Below are 14,564 nucleotides of genomic sequence, written 5' to 3' on the forward strand. Positions count from 1 at the left end.
CCAGCGGATGTTGGCAATTTGATCTCTGGTTCCTCTGCCTTTTCTAAAACCAGCTTGAACATCTGGAAGTTCATGGTTCACGTATTGTTGAAGCCTGGCTTGGAGAATTTTGAGCATTACTTTGCTAGCATGTGAGATGAGTGCAATTGTGCGGTAGTTTGATCATTCTGTGGCATTGCCTTTCTTTGGGATTGGAATGAAAACTGACATTTTTCAGTCCTTTGGCCACTCATGAGTTTTCCAAATTTTCTGGCATATTTAGTGCAGAACTTTCATGGCATAATCTTTTAGGATCCCACTGAAAAGTCCCAGCTTTATCAGCTCTACCCTCCCTTTAGAGTGTTCTATGGCTCCTACCTTCCCTCAATGTATCAGTTACTAGGGTTTTAGGGGATTTCCTGCTATAGAGAGACTAAAATCTGGGGTGAGGCTCACAGGCAGGGTGATCTGGGAGGGTACATAAAGTCTATGTGAACTAAGTAAGTCAGACAGAGAAGGAGACACATTATATGACACCCCTTACACGCAAAATCTAAAAAGAAATGATACAAATGAACTTATCTACAAAACAGTAACAGATTTACGGAGAATGAATTTATCCTTTCCAGGGGGGAAGCATGGGGTGAAGAGAGAGTTAGGGAGTTTGGGATCAAAATGCACATACTGCTATATTTTACATAGATAACCAACAAAGACCTACTGTATAGCACAAGGAACTCTACTCAATGTTATGTGGCAGCCTGGATGGGAGGGGAGTTTGGGGGAGAATGGATACATGTATATGTATGGCTGAGTCCCTTTGCTGTCTACCTGAAATTATCACATTGTTAATCAGCTATACGCCAATACAAAATAAAAAGTTTAAAAAAATCCTCTATGTGGAGAAGGAAGGGTTCCTCACTGCATTTTAAACAGGGAAGTGTGTAGTTACCCAGAAAACAAGAAACAGTCTACGCTGACTCATTTTGAAGACTGGAGTTCCCTCCAAGAACGGTGTTCGGAAGAGAAGTAGATGTCTCTGTCAATTCCTTCTATGTGCCAGGCATTCAGAGGCCAGTGAACATCTCTGATTTGCATTGTTGTTGTTTTTCAGTCGCTAAGTCGTTTCTGACTCTTTGACCCCATAGACTGCAGCATGCCAAGCTTCCCTGTCCTTCACTATCTCCCAGAGTTTGCTCAAACTCCTGTCCATTGAGTCAGTGATGCCATCCAACCATCTCATCATCTGTCGCCCCCTTCTCCTGCCCTCAATCTTCCCCAGCACCAGGGTCTTTTCCAATGAGTTGGCTCTTCGCATTTGCCTTGCTGTTGCTGCTGCTGCTGCTAAGTCACTTCAGTCATGTCCAACTCTGTGTGACCCCATAGACGGCAGCCCACCAAGCTCCCCCATCCCTGGGATTCTCCAGGCAAGAACAATGGAGTGGGTTGCCATTTCCTTCTCCAATGCATGAAAGTGAAAAGTCAAAGTGAAGCGCTCAGTCGTGCCCGACTCTTAGAGACCCCATGGACTGCAGCACACCAGGCTCCTCTGTCCATGGGATTTTCCAGGCGAGCGTACTGGAGTGGGGTGCCATTGCCTTCTCCGCGCATTTGCCTTAATTGCCCCCAAATCCCTACCAGAGAGGTGCAGTTCTCCCTACTCTTAACTGTTCTCTTCTCCTCAGGATGACAGGAGCAGGGCCCAGAGTCCACGGCCTGGAGGCCGGGCATCAGCAGCCTGGGTGCAGGGCTCCTACGTCTGCAGGGCCCTGGGAGAAGCCCACTGTGGAGGAGGCCCTGGAATCTGGGTCCAGGACTGTCAGCAGGAGGTACCTGAGCTCCCTGAAGAACAAGCTGTCCAGCGGAGCCTGGAGGAAGTCTTACCAGCCCAGGACCTGCCCTGGCTCGGAGACACAGGTGCCGGAGGGCTGGGGAAGAAGTGGGGTACTGGGGGGCCATCGATTGATCTCCTCCCCACGCATTCTCTCCCAGCCGGAGCCAACTCCTCCCCTGGGTGGGGGTCTTCTGTGACCAGAAATCAGCTGAAAGCTAGATTCACGACCCCCTCCCACCCTTGATGGCCTTTGATTAAGTGCCTACTATGCAACCTGCTGCTGACATTATTTCTCATACCCCTCGCTGAAGGAGTCTTTTTAAATTTTTAATTATTTATGTATTGATTTTTATTACGCGTTTGTTTACTTTTGACTGTGCTGGGCTTTTGTTGCCGTGCACCGGCTTTCTCTAGCTGCGGAGAAATTAGCACTCTGCCGTGGTGCACAGGCCTCTCGTCGTGGGGGCTTCTCTTGTGGAGCACAGGCTCCAGGCACATGGGCTTCAGTAGTTGAGGCGCACAAGCTTAGTTGCTCCACACATGTGGAATCTTCCCGGATCACGGATTGAACCTATGTCCCCTGCATTGGCGGGCGGATCCTTAACCGCCTGGGAAGCCTTGTAGGAGTCTTTAAGGCATGGAGTTGAAATTCAGACAGCTTAAGGAACTTGTCTGAGACCACTCAACGTGGGACCTGGTACCCCTCCCAGATGTGGCCTCAGGTTACCTACCGAAGGAGGCAATACTGCCCACTAGAAATAGAGGTCAGTGCTGATCCCTGCCCTGAGGCTGGTTCCGGGGAAGTCACCTCCCTTTTCTGGGTTTCAGTTTTCTTGTCTATGGGGTTGAAGCCAGACCACCAGGGCTCACAGCTCTTCGGCTCCCTGTGTGACCTTGGGCAAGTCTCTGTAACCCTACTGTGCTTGTTTCCTCATTTAGAGAATGGAGATGCGATCATACTGGTACATGCTGTGTCTACTGGCTATCGTTTGCTATGTAACAAACTACCCCCAGATGTAGTGGCCACGCAGCTTACTGCTTCTGACAGTTTTGTGGGTTGATTGGAATGACATTGGATAGTTTTTCTGTTGGTCTCACTTGGGGTTGGTTTCACTTAGCTCAGGCTGCCATAACAAACTAGAACAGCCTAGGTGACTTAAGGGCTTCCCCGGTAGCTCAGTTGGTAAAGAATCCACCTGTAATGCAAAAGACCCTGGTTTGATTCCTGGGTTGTGAAGATCCCCTGAAGAAGGGATAGGCCACCCACTCCAGTATTCTTGGGCTTCCTTGGTGGCTCAAATGGTAAAGAATGCACCTGCAATGTGGGAGACCTGTGTTCAATCCCTGGGTTAGGAAGATCCCCAGAGGAGGGCATGGCAACCCACTCTAGTATTCTTGCCTGGAGAATTCTCATGGACAGAGGAGCCTGGCGGGCTATGGCGGTCACAGAATCGGACACGACTTAGCAACTAAGCACAGCACAGCACAGCACAGTATAGGTGACTTAAAGAGCTTCCCAGGTGGTGCTGGTGGTAAAGAACCCACCTGCCAATTCAGGAGACGTAAGAGATGTGAGTTTGATTCCTAAGGTCAGGAAGATCCCCTGAGAAGGAAATGGCAACCCTTCTCCAATATTCTTGCCTGGAGAATCCCACGGACAGAGGAGCCTGGTGGGCTACAGTTCATGGGGTCACAAAGAGTTGGGCATGACTGAAGCAACTTAGCATGCACAGGTGACTTAAACAACAGAAATACATTTTCCCACAGCTCTGAAGACTGGACATCAAGGTCAAAGTGCTGGCAGGGTTGGTTTCTGGCAAGGCTCCCTTCCTGGCCTGTGGATGGCCATCTTCTCACTGCATCCTCACACGACCTTTTCTCCTACACCTTGTGTCCCTTCCTCTTCTTATAAGGGCACCAGTCCTGATGGGTTAGGGCCCCACCCTTCGCATCCGTTAACTTAATTACTAAGTATAGTCACATGGGAGGTTAGGGCTTCAACATATTAACTTGGGGACACAATTTAGTCCATAACAAGAGTTCCCACGTGTCTTCAGTCAGCTCTTGGCTGAGGCAGGAGTGCCCATGATAGCTCATCTCCCAAGCCTAGTGCCTGGGCAGTGACAGCTGGAAAGCTTGCTCATCTGGGATGCTGGCACAGCTGGGCCCCTGGTTTCCTGTCCGTGAGGTCCCTGGGCCTCTCCTCTCCCGGTGGCCTCTCCCTCAGGGCAGCTAGACCTCTAGATATGGTAGTTCATGGCTCCCAAGAGAGCACAGGTGGAAGCTTCCAGGCCTCTTAAGGCTTAGGCACAGCCTCACTCTGCCCCATTCTCTCAATCCCAGCATGAACCCAGATGCGCCTGCACCATGGCCTGAGTCCTGGGAGCTCCGCTCAATGGGGCATCTTTGGATACTGCTTCCATCAAAGGAGACCAAATCTCTCCTTCTCCTTCTCCCCCCAACTTCCTTGCAGGAGCCTGAGGAGAAGAAGATTGTCCGGGAGCTGCTGGAGACTGAGCAGGCCTACGTGGCCCGCCTCCACCTGCTGGACCAGGCCAGTGGCCAGGGCGCCCCCCGCCCCATTCCTTGGCACCTGGGCGTCCTCACCCTAACCCTGCTCTCCTTTCTGGCCCACCTTATAAGAGCTGAGAGTTAGGACCTCAGGTCTGATTCTAGGAAGCCTCAGTCCTTTAACTGATGACTGGAGTTTGGGCAGAAATCGGGATACAGCTCATTAGCACCACTCCTGATTCCACTCTTGGTACCTAGGCTGGTCTCCTAGGAGCAGAGACCACACCAGCCAGTCCTTCCAGGGCCCACACAGCATCCTCATCTGTCACCCTGCCTCCCAGCATCCTCACCATTCTTAGCCCTTCACACTGTCTTCAGGAACCTTAAGGCAAGAAGGTTAAATCACTGAACTGGGGTCTTGAGCCTGGCGAAGTCCGAGGCCTTGACAGATACAAGATGGGCCCGCTCCTGACCTTCATCAGCTCCCAGCCTCTGGCCAAGTCCCTTGGTTTGCCCGTCTGTAAAATGGCCAGAATAATTACTGTCTCTCTTCCCAGGGTTTTTTGTGGATGATGGGAGATTAAGGAGGCGCAAATGTTCTGGAAGCTGGGTGGGGAGGGACCCCAAAGCCCCCGGGACTCTGCTCGTCTCCCCCGGGCTGGGGCCAGGGGTGGGGGGCTCCTGCTCTGCCACAGGCTCAGTGACCCAGTGGTGGCTGCAGGTCTTCTTCCAGGAGCTGCTGAAGGAGGCCCGCAGCAGCAAGGCCTTCCCTGAGGACGTGGTCAGGCTCATCTTCTCCAACATCTCCTCCATCTACCAGTTCCACTCACAGTTCTTCCTCCCAGAGCTGCAGCGGCGGCTGGACGACTGGTGAGGTCCAGCAGGAGCCCCTGAGGCCCCCCAACTGCAGCCCTGGCCAAGTCGAGGTGCAGCCTCCAGGACACTGGGCTTGGCCTGTTAGGTCTCTGCGCTTGCTATGTGGCCATGACTCGACTCCTCTGGGCTTTGTCTGTCTGCACAGTGAAGGGCTTGAATAAGTCGTGTGTGTGTGTGTGTGTTCTGGAGAAGGGGATGGATCAGGTCCTCACTAGGCTGAGTGACTTAGGAGGTAGTGGAAACCACCAGCAGTAAGTGAAGATTTCCTACTTGCCTTGCTTTGGGTTTCACACCTATTAACTTGCTTAGTCTTCAGATCAGCTCACTGTGTGATGATGGCCTTGTGGTTAGGCCAGAAACCCTCTCTGCTTTCAGAGTTACCCACGGAAGTATTTAGTGGTGAAATTAGTATCTTGCCAAGGAAATGCCATGATGTCTGGCATGTCCTTTAAAATTTCTTGGCCAAAAAGAATTTTTCAGTTCAGTTCAGTCCAGTCGTTCAGTCATGTCTGACTCTTTGCGACCCCATGGACTGCAGCACACCAGGCCTCCCTGTCCATCACCAACTCCCGGAGTTTACTCAAACTCATGTCCATTGAGTCGGTGATACCATCCAACCATCTCATCCTCTGTCGTCCCCTTCTCCTCCCACCTTCAATCTTTCCCAACATCAGGGTCTTTTCAAATGAGTTAGTCCTTCACATCAGGTGGCCAAAGTATGGGAATTTCAGCTTCAGAATCTTAGTAATTGTTAAATCCTGCGATGTATCTATAGTTAGTGTTAGATGCTCAGTCGTGTCTGACTCTTTGCAACCCCATGGACTGTAGTCTACCAGACTCTTCTGTCTTTGGAATTCTCCAGGCAAGAATACTGGAGTGGGCAGCCATCCCCTTCTCTAGGGGATCTTCCCGACCCAGGGATAGAACCCAGGTCTCTCTAACTACAGGCAGATTCTTTACCATCTGAGCCACCAGGGAACCTGATGGATCCATAAGGGTTCCTTATTATATTTTTTTTACTTTATGATCGATCAAAATTTTTTTCCATAATTTTTTTCAAAAAGGACAACCCTGTAAGGTAACCTATCATCATGCCCAATTTTTTCAGATGGGAAAGTTGAGGTATAGAGAGGCTAGGTGATTGGCTCAAGAACACACAGCTGGAGTAAGTGGTGTGGTTGGAAATCAGACTCAGGCAGGCCAGCTCCAGATCACTGATGCTCTGCTGTAACAATTCAACAAAAAGGTTAAATGACTTTTTCTTACCTCTCTTAGCCTGGACTTCCTCCTCTCTAAGAGGGGCCACTGACTGACTGTCCTTCCTCCCCTGCACAGGGTTGTAAGAATTAAATGAGATGAGACGAATTAAATGAGATGAGACGAATTAAATGAGATGAGACATGCAGCATGTCTTGGGCAGTGCTGGGCATGTGACCCTTGTTATTGTTACGAGAACAAGCATCAGGTGGTTACTGAACACCTGCTGTGGGCCTGACCCTGTGCTGGGCCTTTAGGGAGCTTCTGTCCATGGGAGAGGTCAGCATCTGCCCTCCGGGGGCTCACAGTCTAAGGAGGGGTGAACCACACCTGTGCCGGGATAACACACCCCCCCCAATACCTGTGCCCAGGAGTACTGCAGAAAGGCTGTGTTGCAGAGGTGGGGGGGGTGGTCTGAGGGGAACCTCGCCTCTCCTGACCCCGTGTGGAGGCAAGAGAAGAGGTCCCCAGACTGAGGGCAGTACCTGGTGCCCCTCCGGCAGGACCACCACCCCCCGCATCGGTGATGTGATCCAGAAGCTGGCACCCTTCCTGAAGATGTACAGTGAGTATGTCAAGAACTTCGAGCGAGCCATCGAGCTGCTGGCCACCTGGACAGACAAATCCCCACCTTTCCAGGAGGTTATCACCCGCATCCAGGTGAGGCTGGGGTGGGCACGGGGCAGAGCCCTGCACGGCCGCCCCCAGCCTGTGGTGGCTCCTGTTCCCCAAGTGATTTGGCACACCTTGCCGGCTCAGCGGCTTCCACAGCCCTGCCGGCTCCCCCAACCCTCAGGGGCAGCCTGACCCACCCCTTCCCCCTTTGACTCCTCCTCCTCTTCTCCCCCTCTCCCTCCCCAAGAGCAGCGAGGCCTCAGCTAGCTTGACCCTGCAGCACCACATGCTGGAACCTGTGCAGAGAATCCCACGCTACGAGCTGCTGCTCAAGGAGTACGTCCAGAAGCTGCCAGGCCAGGCCCCAGACCTGGCTGATGCCCAGAGTGAGGACACCCCCAGTGAATCGGGGGGCGGGGGGCAGGGGGCAGCACTGGGAAGGCTCAGGCCACTCCCCTAATTTATGGAGCACCAGCTAAAGATGGTTTTGATGACCATCAACCATCAACATTGTTGTACGTCATAGACATTGTCTATAGCATTAGTCATTTTTTTTTCTACAGACACTAAGGCCCAGAGAGGTTAAGTGACTTGCTCAAAGTCACACAGCCAAAAAGAAGCAGAGCTAGGATTTGAAACCATGCCTTCACCCCTGGATATGGCGGGCAGTGAAAGTCATAGAGGCTAGCCACCTTGGCCCTGTCTTTCAGGGACCTCTTGTCCCTTCACCCTGGGTGAGAAATGAACCCCGTTATCTAGACACTGAATGCACCAGGCTACAGGGGAAGGCCCGCCCCTGGGGTGCTCAGGGCAGGCTCTGAGGCCACTGGGTTAAGCCTCAGGGACCTCCTGCCTCAGCTACCCTTTCAGGGGATGACTCTGACCCTGCCCCCTTTTCAGAAGCCCTTGACATGATCTTCTCGGCCGCTCAGCACTCCAATGCAGCCATCACTGAAATGGTGAGCACCCCAGTCCTCTGAGAAGGAGCTGTGGGCATCCCAGGGCCCTGTGACCTCCTCCTGCCGCTCTCAGCCCCCGCCAGCCCAGCCAGGTCTCTGTGTCTGCCCCTCCTCTGACCCTGCCCCCTGCTGCCCTCCTCCCCACATCCCATCTCCGCCCACGCGAGGCCAGCCTTCCAGGAGCAGGCAGGGTCTTGCCTGGCCTTGGCTGAGGGTGGCCCTCCCGCCCCCAGGAGCGGCTGCAGGAACTGTGGGACGTGTACCAGCGCCTGGGCCTGGAGGACGATATAGTCGACCCCTCCAACACCCTGCTCCGCGAGGGCCCTGTCCTCAAGATCTCCTTCCGCCGCAGCGGCCCCATGGAGCGCTACCTTTTCTTGGTAAGGGGATGCCTGGGGAGCCCACTCGCTCCACACTGGGGAGGGGAGTCCATAGGCATGGGCCCTCTGCCCCAGGTCCTGCCCGCCTGGCATCTACCTGGCCGGCACTGCAGGAGAGCAGGGACAAACCAGCTTCTCTATCTTTATGGCTCTGGCACACTGGTCAGTTCAGTTCAGTTCAGTCCCTCAGTCGTGTCTGACTCTTTGCGACCCCATGGACTGCAGCACACCAGGCCTCCCTGTCCATCACCAACTCCTGGAGTTCACTCAAACTCATGTCCATTGAGTCGGTGATGCCATCCAAATATCTCATCCTCTGTCGTCCCCTTCTTCTCCCGCCTTCAATCTTTCCCAGCATTAGGGTCTTTTCAAATGAGTCAGCTCTTCACATCAGGTGGCCAAAGCATTGGAGTTTCAGCTTCAGCATCAGTCCTTCCAACGAATATTCAGGACTGATTTCCTTTACGATGGACTGGTTGGATCTCCTTGCAGTCCAAGGGACTCTCAAGAGTTTTCTCCAACACCACAGTTCAAAAGCATCAATTCTTCGGTGCTCAGCTTTCTTCGTAGTCCAATTCTCATATCCACACACGACCACTGGAAAAACCATAGCCTTGACTTGGGACAAATCACATGCTGCCTCCAAGCCTCAGGGATTTCCAGCTAAGGGGGTTCCCAGACATGTCCTAGAAAGCCACAGAGTCAGAATCTGAACCAAGTCTGTTTGGCTCCAAAACCTGTGGTGTCAATCTGTGCTCTGGAGAGGGCAGGCTATTGTTGCTGTTGAGTCATTTAAGTCGAGTCCGACTGTTTTGTGACCCCGTGGACTGTGTAGCCTGCCAGGCTCCTCTGTCTATGGGATTTTTCAGGCAAGAATGCAGTGGATTGTCATGTCCTTCTCCAGGGGATCTTCCTGACCCAGTGACTGAACCCGCGTCTCCTGCATTGGCAGGCAGATTCTTTACCACTGTGCCACCAGGGAAGCCCTAGAGGGTGCAAGTCAGGAGGGAATTAGGTTGGCTGCTAGGAAGAACAGCCCCGGTTTGCAGTGAGGAAGCCAAGGGGTCTCCTGGAGATCTGGAAACTGGTCCCACCTGGAAGTTTGGGGGCGGGAGCTACAATCTCTCACCCTTGACCCGCTGTGAGAAAGGACTCGTGGGTCTCCAAAGTCTGCCGTGGTCCCCTGAAGTCCACAGGTCGGGCAGCCCCTTGGTGAGCACCCCAGGTGGAGTGGGGCTAGATCGCCGCTTCCTCGTCACACTTGGGCTGTCCTGTGAGCTGGCCCAGCGCACGGCGAGAGTGGAGGAAGGCCCAGTGGGCTCAGCCCACGTCCAGCGAGGTGTGCCCGCCTGTCTGCGCCACTGTGCACACACACCCGCTCGTGTCTCCTGCAGTTCAACAACATGCTGCTCTACTGTGTGCCCAGGGTCATCCAGGTGGGCGCCCACTTCCAGGTCAGGACCCGCATCGACGTGGCCGGCATGAAGGTAGGAGGGCGTCACCCCCAGGGTGGGACCCAGGATGGGGAGCAGCAGGAGGGGCCAACCGGCGACTCAGTCCAGGAGCCCAGGTGTGGAGGGTTTGGGGCAGTGTGAAGGCGGAAAAGATGAGGCTTAGATCTCTCCCACCTGCGCTCCCAGCCTTCCTGTCCAGGGTCCTTCCCAGCACCCAGCTTCACTTTGCTTTCCCTACCATCTACACCAGGGCTTTGAAAACTTTATGACTGCATGAATCCCCTGGGAGTCTTGTTAAAATAATGGGTTCTGATTCAGTAGGTCTGGTGTGGGGTCAGAGATTCTGCATTTCTGACCAGCTCCTGGCGGATGCCAGTACTGCAGCTTTGAGTAGGAAGGGTGTCCACTGTCAGCTCAGTTGCCGACTTGGATGTGTCCACATCCAGAGATGGCCACGAATGAGCAGGGACAGCAGCCCGTAATAGTGCCCGTTGACTGAGTGGTCCCCATGGGTTAGGCCCTGCATCATCCCACTGGACCCTCATTACAGCCCTGGGATGTAGGGGCTGTTATTATCCCCTGCATTTCTTTAGTTTTAAAAAAATCTTAAAAAAAATTTTATTACCTAAAAGTGTAAATAATACACATTCCAAAATCAAACTATGTAAAAAATATATGCGACATGTATTGCACATATAGGCACTCCATCCCCTAACCCCCTTTCCTAGAGGCCGCCTTTGCTCCTAGTGAGGCCTTCCAGAGGTAGGGTATTCATTATGGCATCCTTACTTTTGTTTCACATAAACAGTGTTTTTCACATACACTATTCTGTGTTGGACTTTTTAAACTAGCTACTTATTCTGCAGATGATTAGAACTCAGTTCGTTTGGAGCTTCCTCATCCTTTTGCATAGATGCACAGTGTCCTGGTGTGTGGATGGACCGTAATTCGTTCAACCGGTCCACTGCTGATGGACATCTAGACTGTTCTCAGTTGTCAGTGTCTGCAAATGAGACTGCAGTAAATAACTGTGTACAGTCTGAGGATATCTGTAGTTAATCCCATTTTCAAAAATAAGGAAATAAAGTGATACATCCAGACAGTGAAATATTATTCAGTGATAAGAAGGAGTGAGCTATAAAGCCATGAAAAGACATGGAGGAAACTTAAATTCGTATTACTAAGTGAGAGAAGCCAATCTAAAAAGGCTACATGTATACATACAGTGTACATCTACTGTATTATTCCAATGCTATGACATCCTGGAAAACGCATTCTGTCTCTGGATGGAGACAGTGAGAGGATCAGTGGTTACGAGGGGTTAGGGGAAAGGGAGGGATGAACACAGAGGAATTTAAGGGCGGTGAGACTGCTTTGTATGGTGCTATAATGGTTGTCGTTGTTTAGTTGCTAAGTCGTGTCCAACTCTTTGTGACCCCATGGACTCCTTTGTCTATATAATGGTAGATATCAGTTATTATACATTTATCCAAACCCACAGAATGTACACCACCAAGAGTGAAGCGTGATGTGAACTATGAACCTTGGGTAATAATGACAGGTTCATTGATTCTAATAACACTTCTGGTGGGGAAGTGTTATTAATGGAGGAGGCTGTGCATGTATGGGCACAGACGGTATATGGGAAATCTCTGTACCTTCCTCTCAGTTTTGCTGTGAACCTAAACACTGATTTAAAAAAAAAAAAAAACACAAGGCCCAGAAAGGTTAGGGCTTCCCTGATAGCTCAGTTGGTAAACAATCCACCTGCAATGCAGGAGACCCTGGTTCGATTCCTGGGTCGGGAAGTTCCACTGGAGACAGGATAGGCTACCCACTCTAGTATTCTTGGGCTTCCTTGTGGCTCAGCTGGTAAAGAGCTGGCTCAGTGGTAAAGGCTTACCCACTCCAGTATTCTGGCCTGGAGAATCCCATGGACTGTATAGTCCATAGGGTCGCAAAGAGTTGGACACGACTGAGCGACTTTCACTTTCAGAAAGATTAAGTAACTTGCTTGGGGGTCACACAGCAAAAACCCAGATATAACAGAGTCCAGAGCCTCTGTATCTAACCAGTATACTATACTGTCTCCTATTAAGGCTTCAACCCAGAGGGATAAAGCATAGGGTGGAATTGCAGGCATAAGTGGAGGAAATGGGAAGGAAACCCTCTTGGCCACCCCTCTCTGATGGTTCCTAGGTCCCGGTGGCCGGGGCTGGAAGAAACAGAGGTCAGATCTGGCCCATGTTAGTACCTTTCCATCTCCCCTTTCCCTCTCCTTATCCCACATGACATCTCCCAGGATTTGCCTCAGGAGGGAGCTGAGGGCAGGACAGTTCTGCCCCTGGAGACCTCCTGAGCTCTGAGAGCCCCTGCAGGAGGGCCTTGCCCCTGCTCCTGACTTGGATTAGCTGGCATTTGGGGCTGAAACAAGGGCCTGGGGGTGGGGTGTAGCCTGAGGGTGATGAGAGCTGATGGCAGGACATGGGCAGCTTCTGGGGGTTCCCAGCCCACCCCCCCATGCCTCAGCAGACTGAGGTCTTTTGGGAACGCAGCCCCCTACTCTGTCTCATCCAGCTTTTCTTACTGAATGTGGCCAGAATGTCCCAGAGGCCAGAGCGGGCATGCGCTTGTACACCTGGGAGCCGTGGTGGGTGAGACTGAGAAAGGCAGGTTATGGAGAGCTACAGACAGAAATTGGAGACTGGCAGCCCTATCTTAGGACTGGCAGAGACCCAGGCGTAGAAAAAGAGAGGCAAAGATTGACAGAAAAGCCAAGAAATATAGAGACCAAAACAGAGTCATAAAGAGGAAATCCATAAATATGTTCCCTAGAGTGTCTGACGCTCAGGATGTGTGCACCGGGTTCCCGGCGTCTGCCGGTCTCGGCGATACAATCACTGCAGGGCGTGTCTGGTGCTCTGGTGGTCACACAGCGCCGTCTCCTGGATGGCATGGGCCTGGCGGGTGCAGAGCTGTCCACCCAGCCGCGTTTGTACAGGAATCATTTTCTGAGTCTGAGGTTTGGAGGCAGGTCTGGTCTTTGACCACCATGATGGCTCCCACTGGCCCATACCCTCCTGGTCTCCCTCCTTCCTGAGTGTCAGGGAGCCCTGGATCTCAGCAGCTGATTCCCAACCCCCAGGGTTTCAGTTCAGCTCAGTTGTGTGTCCAACTCTTTGGGACCCCATGGACTGCAGCACGCCAGGCCTCCCTGTCCATCACCAACTCCCAGAGTTTACTCAGACCCATGTCCATTGAGTCTGTGATGCCATCCTCATCCTCTGTCGTCCCCTTCTCCTCCCGGTCTGCCTGGGTCCTATCTTTGCGCCATTCTGCACAGGGCCAGCCTGGGAAGAAGGAAGGGGTGTGGGCCCTTGGGTACTCATGGACCCAAGACAACTGCGTCTCCATGGACTGCTGTGCAGGTTGGGCACTGCACGAGCACCCCCAGCTGAGATGAGCGCTCTGCAGCCACAGCAGACAGCACAGGTTGCATATGGACAGTTCTCTTTGTCCGGCAGATGGCAGTCAAGTCTCTGGTTCAACAAACCAGACTCTTGACTATTACACCAGTTTGCCAACAGATGTCAGTAAAGTGTTTTGAGGAAGGGGTGTCTTTTTCTAATTGGCACAAAGGCGCTGCATGGGCTGGCAGGGACCTGACAGCCAAGTCTGGTGGTTGAGCCTGGGCACAGCCCAGCGCGGGGAACTGTCCTCCAGAAACCTGCATCCTGCACCCCTGCAGAGGTGGTCCCTCAGGTCAGGGGTCTCCCCAGTCCCCTCTTCTATGAAAAGTGTCATGTTTCTTCCTAGCTCTGGCCTCCAAACCTTAGATTTCTCCCTTCTTGTCCCTCTCCCTCCCCCCATCAGTCATGGAGTCTTGCCAGATTCCTGATATAGACCCTTTGAGCCTCCGCATTGTCAAGAGTATCAAGAGCAGATTACATCCAGCCCCTTCTAGAGGGAACGGACAGGTTTTGTGGGCCCTACGAGTAGAACAGGCCTCACGTGAGCAAGTCATGCTCTTGCGGGAGTGGTGGGCCGCCTGAAAGTGTGCCAAGGCCTACTCACCTTGCAGCAGGGAGCTGGCAGAGGGGCCAAGTGCCAGGTGGTTCAAGGTGGTTCCCGTGCCTCCACGCTAGGCCCTTGGGCTCCAGGCCTGTGTCTTCACTTCCTTTCATGACCCTGTCTTCACACAGCCTGGGAGACATCTGTGTTTACCGGGCTCTGGGGTAGAGTAGAAAGAGATGTGCTTCTACCTTCCCGTGAGGACCAAAACCCTGAGTTTGAATCTTCATTCTGCTCTTTAGATGCTGTGTGACCTCAAGCAGGTCTCTTGCTCTCTCTGATCTCCATTTCCTCATCTCCCAAATGAGGGTGATAATATCTGCCTCTCAAGATTGCTGTAAAGATTTTCTTTCACTGTTTATTATGGACACTTTTAAGGGGAGAAAATGGTACCTCATGTATTCCTCGCCTGGTTATGATGATTGTCAACTCAAAACTGGTTTCTTCAGCAACCCCTCTTCTAGTCCCCTTTTCCAATGGATTATTTCAGAGGAAATCTCAGATACATAATAATTTCACCTATAAATACTTGGGTGTGTCTCTGTAAGAGACAGGAACTCTTTTTTAAAAAGATACTTTATTTTATTTTTTGGCCATTCCATGCTGCACATGGGATATTAGTTCCCCA

The 14,564-nt window shown here is 52.1% G+C and overlaps 1 protein-coding gene across 2 annotated transcripts in view; it reads left to right on the plus strand.

Annotated features, from left to right (window-relative positions):
* Positions 1-14,564, plus strand: part of FGD2 (FYVE, RhoGEF and PH domain containing 2) — a 26,504-nt gene that overhangs the window by 3,982 nt on the left and 7,958 nt on the right. For both annotated transcript variants that reach the window (XM_010848680.1, XM_010848679.1), the window contains exons 2-9: positions 1,665-1,896; positions 4,287-4,367; positions 5,046-5,194; positions 6,961-7,117; positions 7,320-7,458; positions 7,973-8,031; positions 8,265-8,411; positions 9,806-9,898. In XM_010848680.1, coding sequence (XP_010846982.1) covers positions 1,665-1,896; positions 4,287-4,367; positions 5,046-5,194; positions 6,961-7,117; positions 7,320-7,458; positions 7,973-8,031; positions 8,265-8,411; positions 9,806-9,898 — 1,057 coding nt within the window. The remainder of the gene's footprint in view (positions 1-1,664; positions 1,897-4,286; positions 4,368-5,045; positions 5,195-6,960; positions 7,118-7,319; positions 7,459-7,972; positions 8,032-8,264; positions 8,412-9,805; positions 9,899-14,564) is intronic.

Source organism: Bison bison, unplaced genomic scaffold, assembly GCF_000754665.1.
Source record: "Bison bison bison isolate TAMUID 2011002044 unplaced genomic scaffold, Bison_UMD1.0 scf7180017864270, whole genome shotgun sequence".
NCBI classification, from domain to species: domain Eukaryota; kingdom Metazoa; phylum Chordata; class Mammalia; order Artiodactyla; family Bovidae; genus Bison; species Bison bison.